General features: G+C 40.2%; 1 protein-coding gene and 10 non-coding genes across 14 annotated transcripts; 10 read left to right on the top strand and 1 right to left on the bottom strand.

Annotated features, from left to right (window-relative positions):
- The first annotated feature begins 191 nt into the window (after positions 1-191).
- Positions 192-269, top strand: LOC122727105. Its single transcript, XR_006353060.1, has one exon. It is a non-coding gene; the product is annotated as a small nucleolar RNA SNORD74 (small nucleolar RNA).
- A 906-nt stretch (positions 270-1,175) lies between these two features.
- On the top strand, positions 1,176-1,236 carry LOC122727152. The gene has a single exon (XR_006353101.1). It is a non-coding gene; the product is annotated as a small nucleolar RNA SNORD75 (small nucleolar RNA).
- A 489-nt stretch (positions 1,237-1,725) lies between these two features.
- LOC122727145 lies at positions 1,726-1,795 on the top strand. The gene has a single exon (XR_006353095.1). It is a non-coding gene; the product is annotated as a small nucleolar RNA SNORD77 (small nucleolar RNA).
- A 546-nt stretch (positions 1,796-2,341) lies between these two features.
- On the top strand, positions 2,342-2,404 carry LOC122727106. Its single transcript, XR_006353061.1, has one exon. It is a non-coding gene; the product is annotated as a small nucleolar RNA SNORD44 (small nucleolar RNA).
- Positions 2,405-2,772: 368 nt separating this feature from the next.
- LOC122727146 lies at positions 2,773-2,835 on the top strand. The gene has a single exon (XR_006353096.1). It is a non-coding gene; the product is annotated as a small nucleolar RNA SNORD78 (small nucleolar RNA).
- A 450-nt stretch (positions 2,836-3,285) lies between these two features.
- Positions 3,286-3,366, top strand: LOC122727078. Its single transcript, XR_006353036.1, has one exon. It is a non-coding gene; the product is annotated as a small nucleolar RNA SNORD79 (small nucleolar RNA).
- Positions 3,367-3,576: 210 nt separating this feature from the next.
- Positions 3,577-3,659, top strand: LOC122727110. Its single transcript, XR_006353064.1, has one exon. It is a non-coding gene; the product is annotated as a small nucleolar RNA snR60/Z15/Z230/Z193/J17 (small nucleolar RNA).
- Positions 3,660-4,061: 402 nt separating this feature from the next.
- Positions 4,062-4,140, top strand: LOC122727103. Its single transcript, XR_006353058.1, has one exon. It is a non-coding gene; the product is annotated as a small nucleolar RNA SNORD47 (small nucleolar RNA).
- A 292-nt stretch (positions 4,141-4,432) lies between these two features.
- Positions 4,433-4,511, top strand: LOC122727102. The gene has a single exon (XR_006353057.1). It is a non-coding gene; the product is annotated as a small nucleolar RNA SNORD47 (small nucleolar RNA).
- A 156-nt stretch (positions 4,512-4,667) lies between these two features.
- LOC122727072 lies at positions 4,668-4,745 on the top strand. Its single transcript, XR_006353031.1, has one exon. It is a non-coding gene; the product is annotated as a small nucleolar RNA SNORD81 (small nucleolar RNA).
- Positions 4,746-4,866: 121 nt separating this feature from the next.
- Positions 4,867-10,950, bottom strand: LOC122726254 (heme-binding protein 2-like). 4 transcript variants are annotated; one of them, XM_043963870.1, is made up of 6 exons: positions 10,867-10,950; positions 7,605-7,720; positions 6,901-6,961; positions 5,922-6,087; positions 5,598-5,782; positions 4,867-5,327 (listed from the first exon to the last, which is right to left on the bottom strand). In XM_043963870.1, exons 2-6 carry the CDS (start codon positions 7,677-7,679, stop codon positions 5,233-5,235), a joined length of 582 nt encoding a protein of 193 aa, XP_043819805.1. In that variant the 5' UTR covers positions 7,680-7,720; positions 10,867-10,950; the 3' UTR covers positions 4,867-5,232. The 4 variants fall into 4 exon arrangements, with proteins under 4 accessions (XP_043819805.1, XP_043819803.1, XP_043819802.1 ...); XM_043963867.1 differs by having other exon boundaries at positions 4,870-5,327; positions 6,826-6,961; XM_043963869.1 differs by having other exon boundaries at positions 4,873-5,327; positions 5,590-5,782; positions 6,826-6,961.
- Positions 10,951-12,529: the final 1,579 nt, after the last annotated feature.

The raw sequence follows: 12,529 nt of genomic DNA, 5'->3' as shown, positions 1-12,529 counted from the left end.
TGTCGGTAGATGCTCACGTTCAGGCCCCGGGAGGCGAAATCGTCCTTGGCTGCGTCTCGTGCAGACGTCTGATGGCAGCAAACTGTGTGCGGGGCCGCCTTGGGGTGCGAGGCCTCCAAGCTCGAAAGGCCTTGCCCGGCTTAGGCCGGGGCCCTGAGGCCTCCATTGGGGGCGGGCTTCTGGCTCTCTGGCCTAGCTCGCTGTGATGAAAGCAACGTTGGTAGGGACATCTGAGACCGCTGATGAATGCCAACGTCTCTGATGCGGGGCCTGGGCCGAGCCAATGCAGGGGCAGCGGGAGGGGCCCGGAAGGACGGCCTTTGACTAGGCCTTGCTCCTGTGCCTTAAGAAACGGCGCCGAATGAACGAGTGCCGCCGGGGCCGAAACGGGGAGACCACGTGCTCGCCCGCCCGTGTGCCTGGGCGAGATGGCCCGGCCGCCGGAACCCCGGGGGCGGGGAGCGGGATGGCCGTTTCCGTCTGGCGTTCAGCTTTCCCCCCTAAAGGTACAGGGCCCGGGCTGGCCCTGCCGGCCCCCTTCACTGAGTGAGATTTGGGTTGGAGGCTGTGAGCGAGGGGATAAGGCTGAATGCATAGTCTGTAAACGAAACAGGACCCATGGCTTTTTCACTATTAATCTCGGCTACTTGCCAGTGAATTTTCAACACATTGCAACAAGAGGTTTAAAACGCAAGCCAGAGTGGGCATGGATTGGTATCCACGAAACCTTGTTTTTGGTTTTTTAGGCATGGAGCTTAGAAGAGCCGAAGGAGGGCGCCTCTTGCCGACCTTGAAGGTAAGGTATGTTGGGAAGGCGGGGCTCTAAGGGAGCTGAGGGGCTGCAGTCTGGGCAACTTGAGATCCTGCGCGTGCTTAGTGCAGTGCCTGGCGCATCAGCGCTGCGGGATTTTAGCTCTTGTGACGGTTTAAAAATGGCATTTCTATAGCAGCACTTAACTCTCCCAGGTTAGCTGTTAAAATTATAGTGAACAACTCGAGCTGTGTGGCCAATTTATCTAGGTCAGGGCTTCTTGAACTTCACCACTCAACCTTCCCCATCCCCAGGTTTTACTTGGCTGGGGATATATAGGTATAGTAACCTTTTATTGCCACAAGCTCTAGATAGTCTTAAAGAAGTAGTCAGCTCTTCCAATATTCCGGAAGTTGTTACCATAAGCCTATGATGCTTTAAGAGTAGTGGACAGAAATCATTTCTGACAATGATATACTGAGGCTTTGATATTGAGGGATAATGATTAGCATTCCATTTGTCCCTCTGGAATATTGAATTCTTTTTTTCTGTACATTGCAGTTAAACATCATGGATGAAGTTGCTGTCGCTGATGTAAGTGTTGAATACATTTAAGTGGAAATACAGCTTTGGGAAATAAAAAGTGCCTTGCATTTGCAGTTGGCCCAACCTTAAAGCTGTCAAAAGCAATGAACAGTTGTGCTTTAATGATGAGTTTTTATTTGCTACTCTTGATCATGAATATGATGAGAACTAGTACCACCTTTTTCTTAACACTGAAGCACTCAAATTATACTATTTGGAGACTTGTACACAAGGAAGTAGTTATTTAGTGCTTTTTTATTTTTCTTCCTAGGCTCTGATGTATTACAGTCACAGTCGAACAGAAACAGGTAATCACTAAATAATTTTCTTTCAGTATTCACTGTATAGTGAAAATTATTGATCCTTAAATGGTGATAACAGTAAAACAGATACTATGATGGTTGCATAGTTCAGCAGACAGAATAGTGAAGAATACTTACCATATTGTCTGATGTGTCTGGCATATAAGTAAACAGTTTGTTTAATTTTCACGATCAAAGTATAATAACCTTAGTTTTCTTTTTTCCTCCCTTACCTCTAGGGACTTAACAACTGGAAATAGAAATGGTAAGGCCTAAAGCCATTACAAGTAGTGGAACATGGGGAAACTGGGCTCAAGGGCCTTGAAAAAGGGTAAAAGCTATTTGAGGCTTATAATCAAAACTTAGAAGTATCAGATTAAACATCTTATTATTTTACTTTGAAATAAAGAAATTAATCTTATTCTTATGGTTAAAAATTTGCTTTGCAGCTTGTTCCTTAGAGGTGTTTAAGGATGTTAATGTGATAAATTGGTTGTACTGCTGTGAGGTTTTGTGTGGTTGGTTTGGAAAAACAGGTGGTTGGTTGTTAGGAAATTTGCATTGTGTTTTAGGATAGTTAAACAGTCCAGGGAGCAGGTTTGCTGGTGTTTCTGTAATTACAGTAAATTTAAAAAATGCAATTGGCATTTAATTTAATTTCCTATTAAGTAGGAAGTAAAAATGCCCTTGTCCAGTCTCAAAGCCTGTATGATGATAAGCCAATAGACTGACTACATCATGGAGGTCTAATTAGCTCTAACTGATTCAGGCATTGTTTTAAATTTTAAGTATTTCTTATTTGACTTACTTAACTTAAGATTGGTCTCTTTTAGGTATCAATTACCTGAACTTTGAAGTTGCTGCGGTTGGATTATTTTGTAAGTATTTTTTTAGAGTTAATAGACAGTTGAGTTGGATTCAACTTAACTGTAAGGATTCATAAATCACTTAATGATGCTGGGATTTATTTTATAAAATGAGAATAACTTTGGAGGTGTAATACCATAGCCCCATGAGGTTGTATGGATCACTTGGGATTTAAAGAGCAGTTCTTAAAATTTATAGCAATATTCATTTTGGATTTTGGAAGGAATTTTGGAAATGAAAACAATTTCAAAAGCCATTTAACAGGGTTTATAATGATGTTTTCAAATGTCTGACCTGAAATCAGCATGTAGATAAAACAGCACTGAAGTGCCCTGTAACAAATTGAGCACGACCTTTGTATCTCTGTGACAAAGTTACATTCGATGTAAACTTTTGGTTTAGGTTTCCGTGGTCCAGATGTGATTATCGCTTGAAATGGGTAAGAACAAATACTGATAATTGAGTGATTTGGGGGAACTGTATCCAGTCATTGATTATATTATCCAGATGTCTTCAAGCACTTCTGTTGGCTGATTTAAAGGAAAAAGTAGTTTATACTATATTGACTTTAATGCATGAGAGAAGGAAGCACTTGTGTTTGGATTTACCCCTCTTCACCTTGGTATGCAATCTGGGCTATAGTCAATCCATTTGTAAAAATCACAGTGATTTTTGAAAAAAAAAAGCCAGTAAAATGTTCAAAGAAAAAGACCAACCTGTAAATTTCACATGGTTCTAAGGTGAGGCCAATTTACAGGGCTGTATGGGAGGCTTATGATGTACTGTTAGTGATGATTTATATAGTAATACAATGGGAATCTCTCTGAAAGAGAATGAAGATTTTCTTTTCCTGAAACAGTACAGTTTTTGAAAACACTGAATGACTCGACAACCTGGCAAGAATTTAACTCCCATTATTTTTTGCAGATGAAAATTAATTGATCCTGGGTTACTGTGGATAATCGTCTCGTCTGTCTTAGCCAAAGGTGAAGCTCCTGAAAAGGTGATTAGAATTTATTAAAATCTGAGAAGTTGCAACCAGGTTACAATAAGCTAAAGGTTGTCTCAAAGCTGATACCATGATGATAACATAGTTCAGCAGATGTATGGTGGTGAATACTGTTTTTGTCTTTCGCTCCTATCTGATGTATCAGCTATGGAGACACCTGGACTCTTTAATACCTGTAAAATGTTTAAAGAGGCAAGGCTTTTTGTGTGCTCTTTGGTTTTTCTGCAGTAAATACTCTTGGGGAGTGGGGTACTGAGGGTAAAGTGACTTGCCCAGCGTCACACAGTTAACAAAATGTTTGAGGCCAGATTTGAACTCCTGAATCCAGGGCCAGTGCTTTATCCACTGTGCCACCTAGCTGCCCCAAGCAGTAAATATTCTTAGAAGAGGGTTTTAAGTTCTTTTTGCTGTTTTCTTTGGATAACTTTGCCTTGCCCTGATTGCCATGTACCTTTCTTTTTTCAGCATATGTCAAAGGACAGGAGAAGGAAACCAGTAAGTGAAGTCATTTTAGTTCATCTAATTGGATATTTGAGTGTTTAATTGTAACCAGTGATGTAAAAGATTCTGCCAAATGACAGGATGTGATTTTACTCTTAATCCGTTCCATTTTTTACACTGAGGTTACATTTGAAAACATGAGTGCAGTGGCATGATAACTATATTCCTAGGAATTATAGCCACTTGAGGTTTTGGCTAGAAATGACTTTGAAGGTATGGGAAAGTTACACACAGCACAACTAAGGAGAGATGGCAAGAGAGGACAAAAGTTCAAATTACAACCTTCTAAAGTTTTTGTCATCCTTTTATAGATAGAGATTTGGCCAAAAGTACGGGAATCATCCAAATGGCTGTGGAAAGGTTGGAAGGTAAGCCCTTTTTATCCAGATCTTGCTGATCTTTGGGGTGGGAACTTCTAACCAGTGATGCTAATGATTCTGCCAAATGAAATGGCAATGATTTCACCCATAAACCGTTCCATTTTTATTCTGAGGTTATTATGAAAATAAATGTTGTTGCAGCCATTCAGAATCTTTTAGCTAATTTTACTGTATTTCATATAGGAAGTCTTCTGATGGATGAATCATCTAAAATGAGACTGCTGGGTCAACTTCCAAGTAAGTTGAAGGCAAAGCAAAATAAATCTCTACCCTTTACAATATGATGACATCATCCTTTACTTGAACTCTCTCACTGATAAAGTGATGAGAAACTAAGGTCTGATTATGACAACATTGGGGGGGAAGTATTGCTTTATTTTGTTTGGTCTTTAAACTAAGGGTGGTTTTTTTTTTCCCCCCCTGTATCACAGGTTAGGACCCTAGGACCTTTGGGGGATCCCAAGAAGCTGGAACAAAACACCAATATGATATTAAAGTGCACAACAGAATTTTAATAAAGTGATATTGTACATTAATTTCTGTCATGATCTCTTTAAACAACTATGAATTTCACATAGATAAAAAACTTAGCACCAGTAAAGGGAAGGATGATCTATTGCATCCACTCTAGACTTGAGGTATACTTGGGAGGAAAGAATTTTAAGTGACAGTGAGTATTCAAAAGCCTTGTTGAGCTTAGTTTTTTTGAGTAAGTATACAACTTCCTTCAATAAGAAATCTAGAATTTTATAGATTACTTTCACTTGGCAAAAACACTGTACATAATTATGTGATTTGACAAGAAAAGAAAGAACAGGTACATACAAATTCACACGGTCAAGTTGGTGGTAGTGAGGTCGATGCCCAGGTGTTGTTCACTATGTGCATCAGACTAGAAGTTTGCCGATTTTCCCAAGAAAGTTCTTTGCCATCTGTAACACGAATATTTTCCACATGACTGGCTGGGCCTTTAACTTACCTTGCCCATTTCTCATAACTAGATAACCATTAATTTGATATGACCTTAATTTGATACAGTGAATTCATATGGAACTGGATGACCTAGAAATTCTCATTGCTTAATGAATGTCTCGAGGAGATTAAACTATTAATGATTTCTCCAGCTGCTACTTAACAAGTCTAGTTTTTAAAAGGGTGGCTATATGAATTTAAGTATAAAGATTAAGCCCTTACCCACAAACCTTCTATCTCTTCCTTTTTGAAATACCAAACTTCATTATGTCTGTTGAAGAGTGTAAAGGGGTGGTTATAGCCAGCCGTATAGTAGAAATCGGAATGAAAGGATTGACCTTCTTTTTGCAAAGTATCTGCCAGAGCTTTTGCTTCTTTGCTGAATTTTTCCACAGAAGCAAATCCTCCAAATGACCTGTAATGAGATGAAAAGGTCTTTTTTCTTTACCTTAAACCATAGTACCTTAAAACTGGCATTCTAGTACAATGTCAGATGAAGGGCTGATGACAACATTGATTGCCTCTGCCTCCCTTGAGTGGAAGAAAATAGCTACCTGACAAAAATGGCTGCTCCTTTCCTCAGCTCAAGGAACACCTCTGGGTCTGTGGGCTCTGGTGGAGAATTCTGATGCTTTTTTGGCACAAAGAAGGAAACCTTGTATTCAGTGGTGCCAGGCTGCACCAGGCAGGTCACTGGCACTGTTTTTTCAATCTCAGTCTCTGGTAAGAAAAAATTCAATAGTGACCTACATGTTATCCTGCTTTAGCCCCTGAAAAAGGACATTAGTCAATATCCTGCATTGGGAGTCTTCAGGGAGCAAGTAATAAGGCATTTAGATGTGAATCACTTATTCTGGATTTGGGTAGATAATGGTGTATGGTAGTATGGTGTAAGGGTTATATGTTAATGCAGAAAATAGGCTTTTATAATAGGCCTTTTGTTATTCAGGGATAATTAGCCCAAGCAAGTTGGTTAGCAAAAAAAAGCTAATTCATGACAAATTGCAAAGGCACCAACCTCAACTACCTGGGACACAGTTATAAGCAGCTGCTAGCCTGGTTTGTAGACTAGAATGTGACCAAAAATAGCTTAGCACTTGGTAAAACAAATGCTACTCCACCATGGTCAAGCTTTAGATTTAGACTGGATGCTGTAGGGTTGTTCAGCTTTAAACAAGCTCTGAAAGCAGGAAAAGTTGGAGAGCTACCTGTAGGGTATTAGTCACCAATTTAAATTGTCTCAACTGCAAAGCCTGCCTTCTCATAGTGATTGCAGAGCCTGAAATGATTGCTATTTGGTCTTGTAATCCAAATGGAGACAAATTTAAGTAGCCTCAAGGGTTCTGTGTGCAGTTGGTTTTGTTTGGGAGGAAGACCAGCTTTTTATTTAGGAATACTACCAAGAGTGATAAGAAAGGTCATTCTGGGTAGAGTTTGGGGGATTGAACAGCTGGATACCTGTCTCATTCTCTCCCTGGATATAGTGGAGGAGTTTTCTGACCCCTTGCCGAAGTGCCTCTTTCTGGCTCTCACCTTGGATCACAGTGCTGGCCCACATACCAGCTTCATAATGCCGGAGTTCACATCCAGGCACCTGGGAATACAAGCATCTTTCAGGATGTGCTCTGGTGGACAACCATTTGTAATTTACATTAGGAAGTGGCCATGTCATGCCAGCTTCCCAAAGCTGAAATTCAGCTGTCAAAACCATACTTTATCTGATAGATTTTATAAAGACCCATGAACAAAACCAAGGACCTATAATGAGCAGGTTAACCAGCTTTTTGGTAGCTCCTATTTCTCAATGCTGCTGGTAAACCCTAGTTTATTTCAGAAACTGATACTGGTGAAGTCTTAGAACATCTCTACTCTGATGGAAAACAAAATAGTCAAGGGATATAAAGAGTGAAGAATGAACATGGTGCGGTTGCTTAGGCCTGGTCTTGACTGCCCTAGTTCGTAGTTAACCTGTCTAGCCAAATAGTTGAACGTTTTTGACATCTATCCCTCAGCCCTCCCTTTCAGCCAAGCAGGGTCCCTACTCTTGGTGTACTTACTACAGTGCTTGTTGATTTGAATAGACTCCAACCCGGGGAAAAAACTGGTGCCAAACCAAGTGCTAAACTGCAAGCTCAGGATTCTTTTTCGGTTGGCTCCATTTCTGCAGAAACCCGCTATGATAAATCTCATTTCACTACCCACCATAATTCTCTATTCCAAATTCTGGCAGTATTTACCTCAACCTTTGCTGGGCTCCATTTAGGTGACTCGAGGTTCTGGGACAGCAATGTCTTTTTTAGGGATCTGATCATGATGTCCACACTAGAGGAAATGGATGCCTAAGTGGAGTCAGCTGAAAGACCAGGCATAGAAAAAGGTCATATCTAGGAAACGAATTCTTCTGCTTCTGTTTTCTATCTAATAATTGTTAAATTGTATAGGACAGCATATCAAGAGAAAACAGCCACTTTATTTTTTTGTTGTTGTTTTGGTTTTTTGGTGAGGCAATTGGGGTTAAGTGACTTGCTCAGGGTCACACAGCTAGTAAGTGTCAAGTGTCTGAGGCCGGATTTGAACTCAGGTGCTCCCGAATCCAGGGCCAGTGCTTTATCCACTGTGCTACCTAGCTGCCCCCAAGAGCCACTTTAAATGTTTCCCGACAGATCCACATGAGCTGCAGCAGTGCAGGGCACTGAAAAGAATAGTTGTCATGCAACTGTTCTTGGTAGTCTCTGAGAAATAAGAAGTGTCTTTACATGGGAAAAGGTGGCTTCTGGAGACTGGCTGATTAGTTTGACAACTTTTAGCATAATATTCTAAGGTGGATTTGTGAACACATGGAAAAGACAGGTGATTGCTAGGAGCCAAGAATGTGTTTGCTAAGGAGAGTCATCCCCAACATGTAGACATTTAATAGAGCTGCTACATTGCTATGTAAGGACCACTTGACTTGGAAATCTCTCAGGATAACGAACAAGATGAGATGTGATTTAGAAGGTAATACTTGTAAGTAACTTAATAACTTGACTCTTGGGACGGAGCATGGGCTAGAGAGTCGTGAAGACCTATGTAGCTCTGGGCAAGTCTCTTAACCTCTGCCTCAGTTTTCTTGTTTGTAAAATGGGGATGTTAATGGCACCTACCTCTCGGGGTGGTTGTGAGGATAAAATGAGATGTTCACAAAGCACTTAGCAAACCTTAAAGCATATAATAAATGCTATTAATATTAACTGGTTGAATGACTCTGGAGAGTAATGAATGATAAATAGCCCTGGATGGAAGTCTATAGTTAGTGGGCCACAGAACTCTGTTTGGACACCTTGACTGATATAACTTGAGGTTTTAAGGTTTACAAAAATTACTGAGGGGAGTAGGGGAGGCTATTTCCTGTTTTACAGTTGCAACAGGCACAGAAAAGTAATTAGTCATATACTACTACTACTACTACTGCTGCTGCTGCTACTACTACCACCACCCACTACTACTACTACTACTACTATACTAGCATTTCTATAGTACTTACAGACTTGCAAAGTGCTTTCCATATATCCCTGAAGGGTAGGTGTTATTATCCCCGTTTTATATGTGAGGAAAATGGGACCGGCAGAAGTTAGGTGACTTAGAGTCACATTGAGGTCTTCTTGATTCCAAGGCTTGTGTGCTTTCAGTTATACCACCCTGGCTGCCATGGTACCAGGAATTTAGAGAAATGGAGTTACTCCAAAGCTCAAAGAGGTCATATTTTTGGGGAGCGAGATCAAAACTTAAAATGATTTTTTAATAGGTTGGGACAGTGGGTCGAACCTGATAGCTTCTAACTGCATGAAGACTTTTGGCTCAAGCTGTAAAAGGTCATCCTGCACTGCACTGAGTTTTGCTAAGTGAGTGCCATTAACACAGGACAGGGAGAAATTAGCTTGATATAGGTTTCATTTGAAAAAAGACATGGGAAGGGACTTGGAGGATAGAATTGTAGCATCTATTAGATGGGTCCCCACCCTAGTAGTCTGGTTCAACTTTTTCTTGTTTATAATTTCACATGTATATTTCTTTGCTTACCCGCTCAGGGAGGGAGGAAGGGAAGGAGGGATGGAATTTGGGACTCAAACCTTTAAAAGTATATATTAAATTTTTAAAACTTTTTCTTGTTTATAAGGGAGAATTCAATTATGAGATGAATGTGTGTGTATGTGTGTATGATGGAAATGATGCAAAAAGTGAAAGGAATCCATAAAAATTTTTTAACTCAAGACTCATATAGATATATAACTAGAAGGGGCCTTAGAGATACTGATGATATTTTTAGTTGGCCACAAGATAGCAGTGTGATGCAGCTGTTGTAGAAAGGAACATTGGTCACATTTAAAAACAAACAAGCCAAAACTCTATCTTGTAATAACCCATACTCTTCTCTCCCTACTCTGGCATACATATATCTATGTTCTAAACCATACATGGAAATACTGAGTCAAGTCCTGCTTGGAAGACAATGTTGATTGTTTATGAATTGTCTCCCAAAAGACTGGAGAGTTCTGAAAGTGACTGTTGAAAAGCTGAAGGTAGGCAGAGCTGGGTCAGGAAAAAACTATCCTGTCAATGGAAGCCGATTGGCTTGTTGACTGCCAACTTAAAGAAGAGACTGAGGGAGCACCAACATCTGAGAGAGGATGGTGTAGGAGGAGTTTTAGTAGGATTTATTTGTACCACTATTTCTTTCCAGTACTCTATCTTACCTAATAGACAAGGCTATTATGAAAATCAGAAGGCGTATAAAAGAGGGGTAAGTTCATAGAATCAAAGGTTTAGAGATGGGAGAAGGGCCATTAGGGTCTTGTCTAATTTCTTTTTTTTTCTTTTCTTTTTTTTTTTTTTTTAGTGAGGCAATTGGGGTTAAGTGGCTTGCCCAGGGTCACACGGCTAGTAAGTGTTGAGTGTCTGAGGCCGGATTTGAACTCAGGTACTCCTGACTCCAGGGCCGGTGCTCTATCCACTGTGCCACCTAGCTGCCCCTAATTTCTTTTTACAAATGAGACTGAATCAGCCTACAGAGATGAAGTACTTTGCTCAAGTTCACACAAAAGTTCAGTGACGCTAGACCAACAGGGTTTTATTAGTGTTCTCGTTGCTATTATTTTTTTACCCATAGCAAGAGATCAACACTCACTGCTTCTCAATATTGTACACAGCAAGAAAGCTGAATAGGCCATCAGCTTTTCACTCTTACAGTTTCAATGTTATTACTTATTTCTATTCAGCCATCAGGGAAGATGGAAGCTGATCGGCAGTCTAATTTATTTGGGCAGTTTTATCATATTTGACATTAACCAACAATTTAGTAACAGCGTTCAAACAATTTCTAGAATTAAATCTTTAAAAAACATGTCATTTTGTACCATGACTTCATGAGGCCTTTTTCTTCCATTCTTTCTTTTCCTCCCCCTCCCATACTTGCCCCAATTCCTAGAATTGGAAAGAAATTAGAGAATTGTAAATACTTACATCTGAAAACACAAGCTCCCTGGTCCCTGTTTTCCAAAGTGCAAACACATACCCAGATGTATGTGTTTGAGTATGTGTGAGAACACTTATGTCACTGTTGTAAGACTAGGACACTCCTTCCATTTTTCTATTGGTGCAAACTGTTGGAAGAACCAAAGCATTTTAAGCACCAGACTCACATATGGCCACTCTGGGTTGGTATGCCATCTGTTTAATCAATGGAGCTCAAAACAAAGCCCATTGCCATGGACAGTAAGAGGAGCACAATGAGAGGATTGATGTGTTGCTCTTCTCAAGCATCCAGATTCAGAAAGCTGCTATTCCATAATAAGACAGCTTCTGTTTGCCTCCAAGTAGTGTTTGCCTGTTAGGGTATGGATGATACTGCCTTTAAAAGGACCAACTCCTACTTTTCCTCTTTTCACAGTTAAATATTAAATTGCAGGACAGCTGGTAGAATTTCCTCTCGGTGTGCTCCCATACCAACGAACTCACAGGATCTAGATTCAGAAGGGTTCAGACTAGGTTGACCCAGGAAAAAAAAACCAACACCCAACAAAGTTGAGGCAGAAATCTGGACTAAGAATTCTTCAGTTCAGCTGGCTCTATGGGAGTCACTTTATTCTAAAAGGGGAAGAGAGTAAGTATTTATGTAACCCTTACTAAATGGTGTATTTTTTGAGGCACTCAGGGTTAAGTGACTTGTCCAGGGTCACACAGCTAGTAGTGTCTGAAACTGAGGAAGACACTATCGAGGCAGAGATTAAATAACTGGCCCAGAGACGTGCAGTTAGTGTGAGGTTGAATTTGAACCCAGATTTAACTGACTCTAAGCCCAGTGCTCTATCCTAGCTTGCCTAAACTCAATAAAAGAGTAATCACCAATTACTAAGATTGGATTGATTTTTGGGAATAAACTAGTGGGATGTCAAGACTAATAAAGCAGAGTATAAAGTGAGCAAAAACATCAGGTTTGCTTTAAGAGGAAGACATTCCAATTTCATGGTTTAGACCTAGTTGATTCAGGGCCATACATGGTGTACAATTTCTGCTTTTCTCAAACATCACTTCAAAATTTTAGGACACAATTTAGAAATGAATAAAATGACAGTTCATAGACTCAAAACATTTTATTAGCCTGTAACTATTTAAAGATGCCTTTCTCATACTGAATAATGGTGCATCTGATTCCAGCAAACATACCAACTACCTGAAAAAATGCGTGCTGAAGGAAATGTTCATTCTTATTTGCAATCCGACCTCACCTAAGTTCTTTCATCCTCTGAGCTTTTAATTTAAGCAAATTTGAGTTAACATATCTGAAATAGCTGTATGACCTTGGGCAAGTCACTTGAATTAATTGTCTAGTACAACCCTTTCATTTTAGAGATAAGAAAAGTAAGGCTCAGATCGCTAAGCTCACACAAATGGTTGTTGGCCATGCTAGAGAACCCAGGGCTCCTCATTTCAGTAAATTGATATGAAACACTGTGAATAATGCACTGGGTTAGGTACTAGGCATGTGAAGCTGAGAGAGGTTATAAGGACATATTTCTCCTCAAGGACCTTACCAGCTTGTGGGTGTTGGAGCTGAGGGGGGAGGTGACGAGATGTGTGAAGCACAGTCCAAGCTGGTGAAGCACAGATGAGATGTTGACTGCTC

This window comes from Dromiciops gliroides, chromosome 4, assembly GCF_019393635.1.
Source record: "Dromiciops gliroides isolate mDroGli1 chromosome 4, mDroGli1.pri, whole genome shotgun sequence".
Lineage (NCBI taxonomy): Eukaryota > Metazoa > Chordata > Mammalia > Microbiotheria > Microbiotheriidae > Dromiciops > Dromiciops gliroides.
The sequence above is the reverse complement of the archived record's forward strand: the minus strand, read 5'-3'. Positions and strand labels throughout refer to the sequence as shown.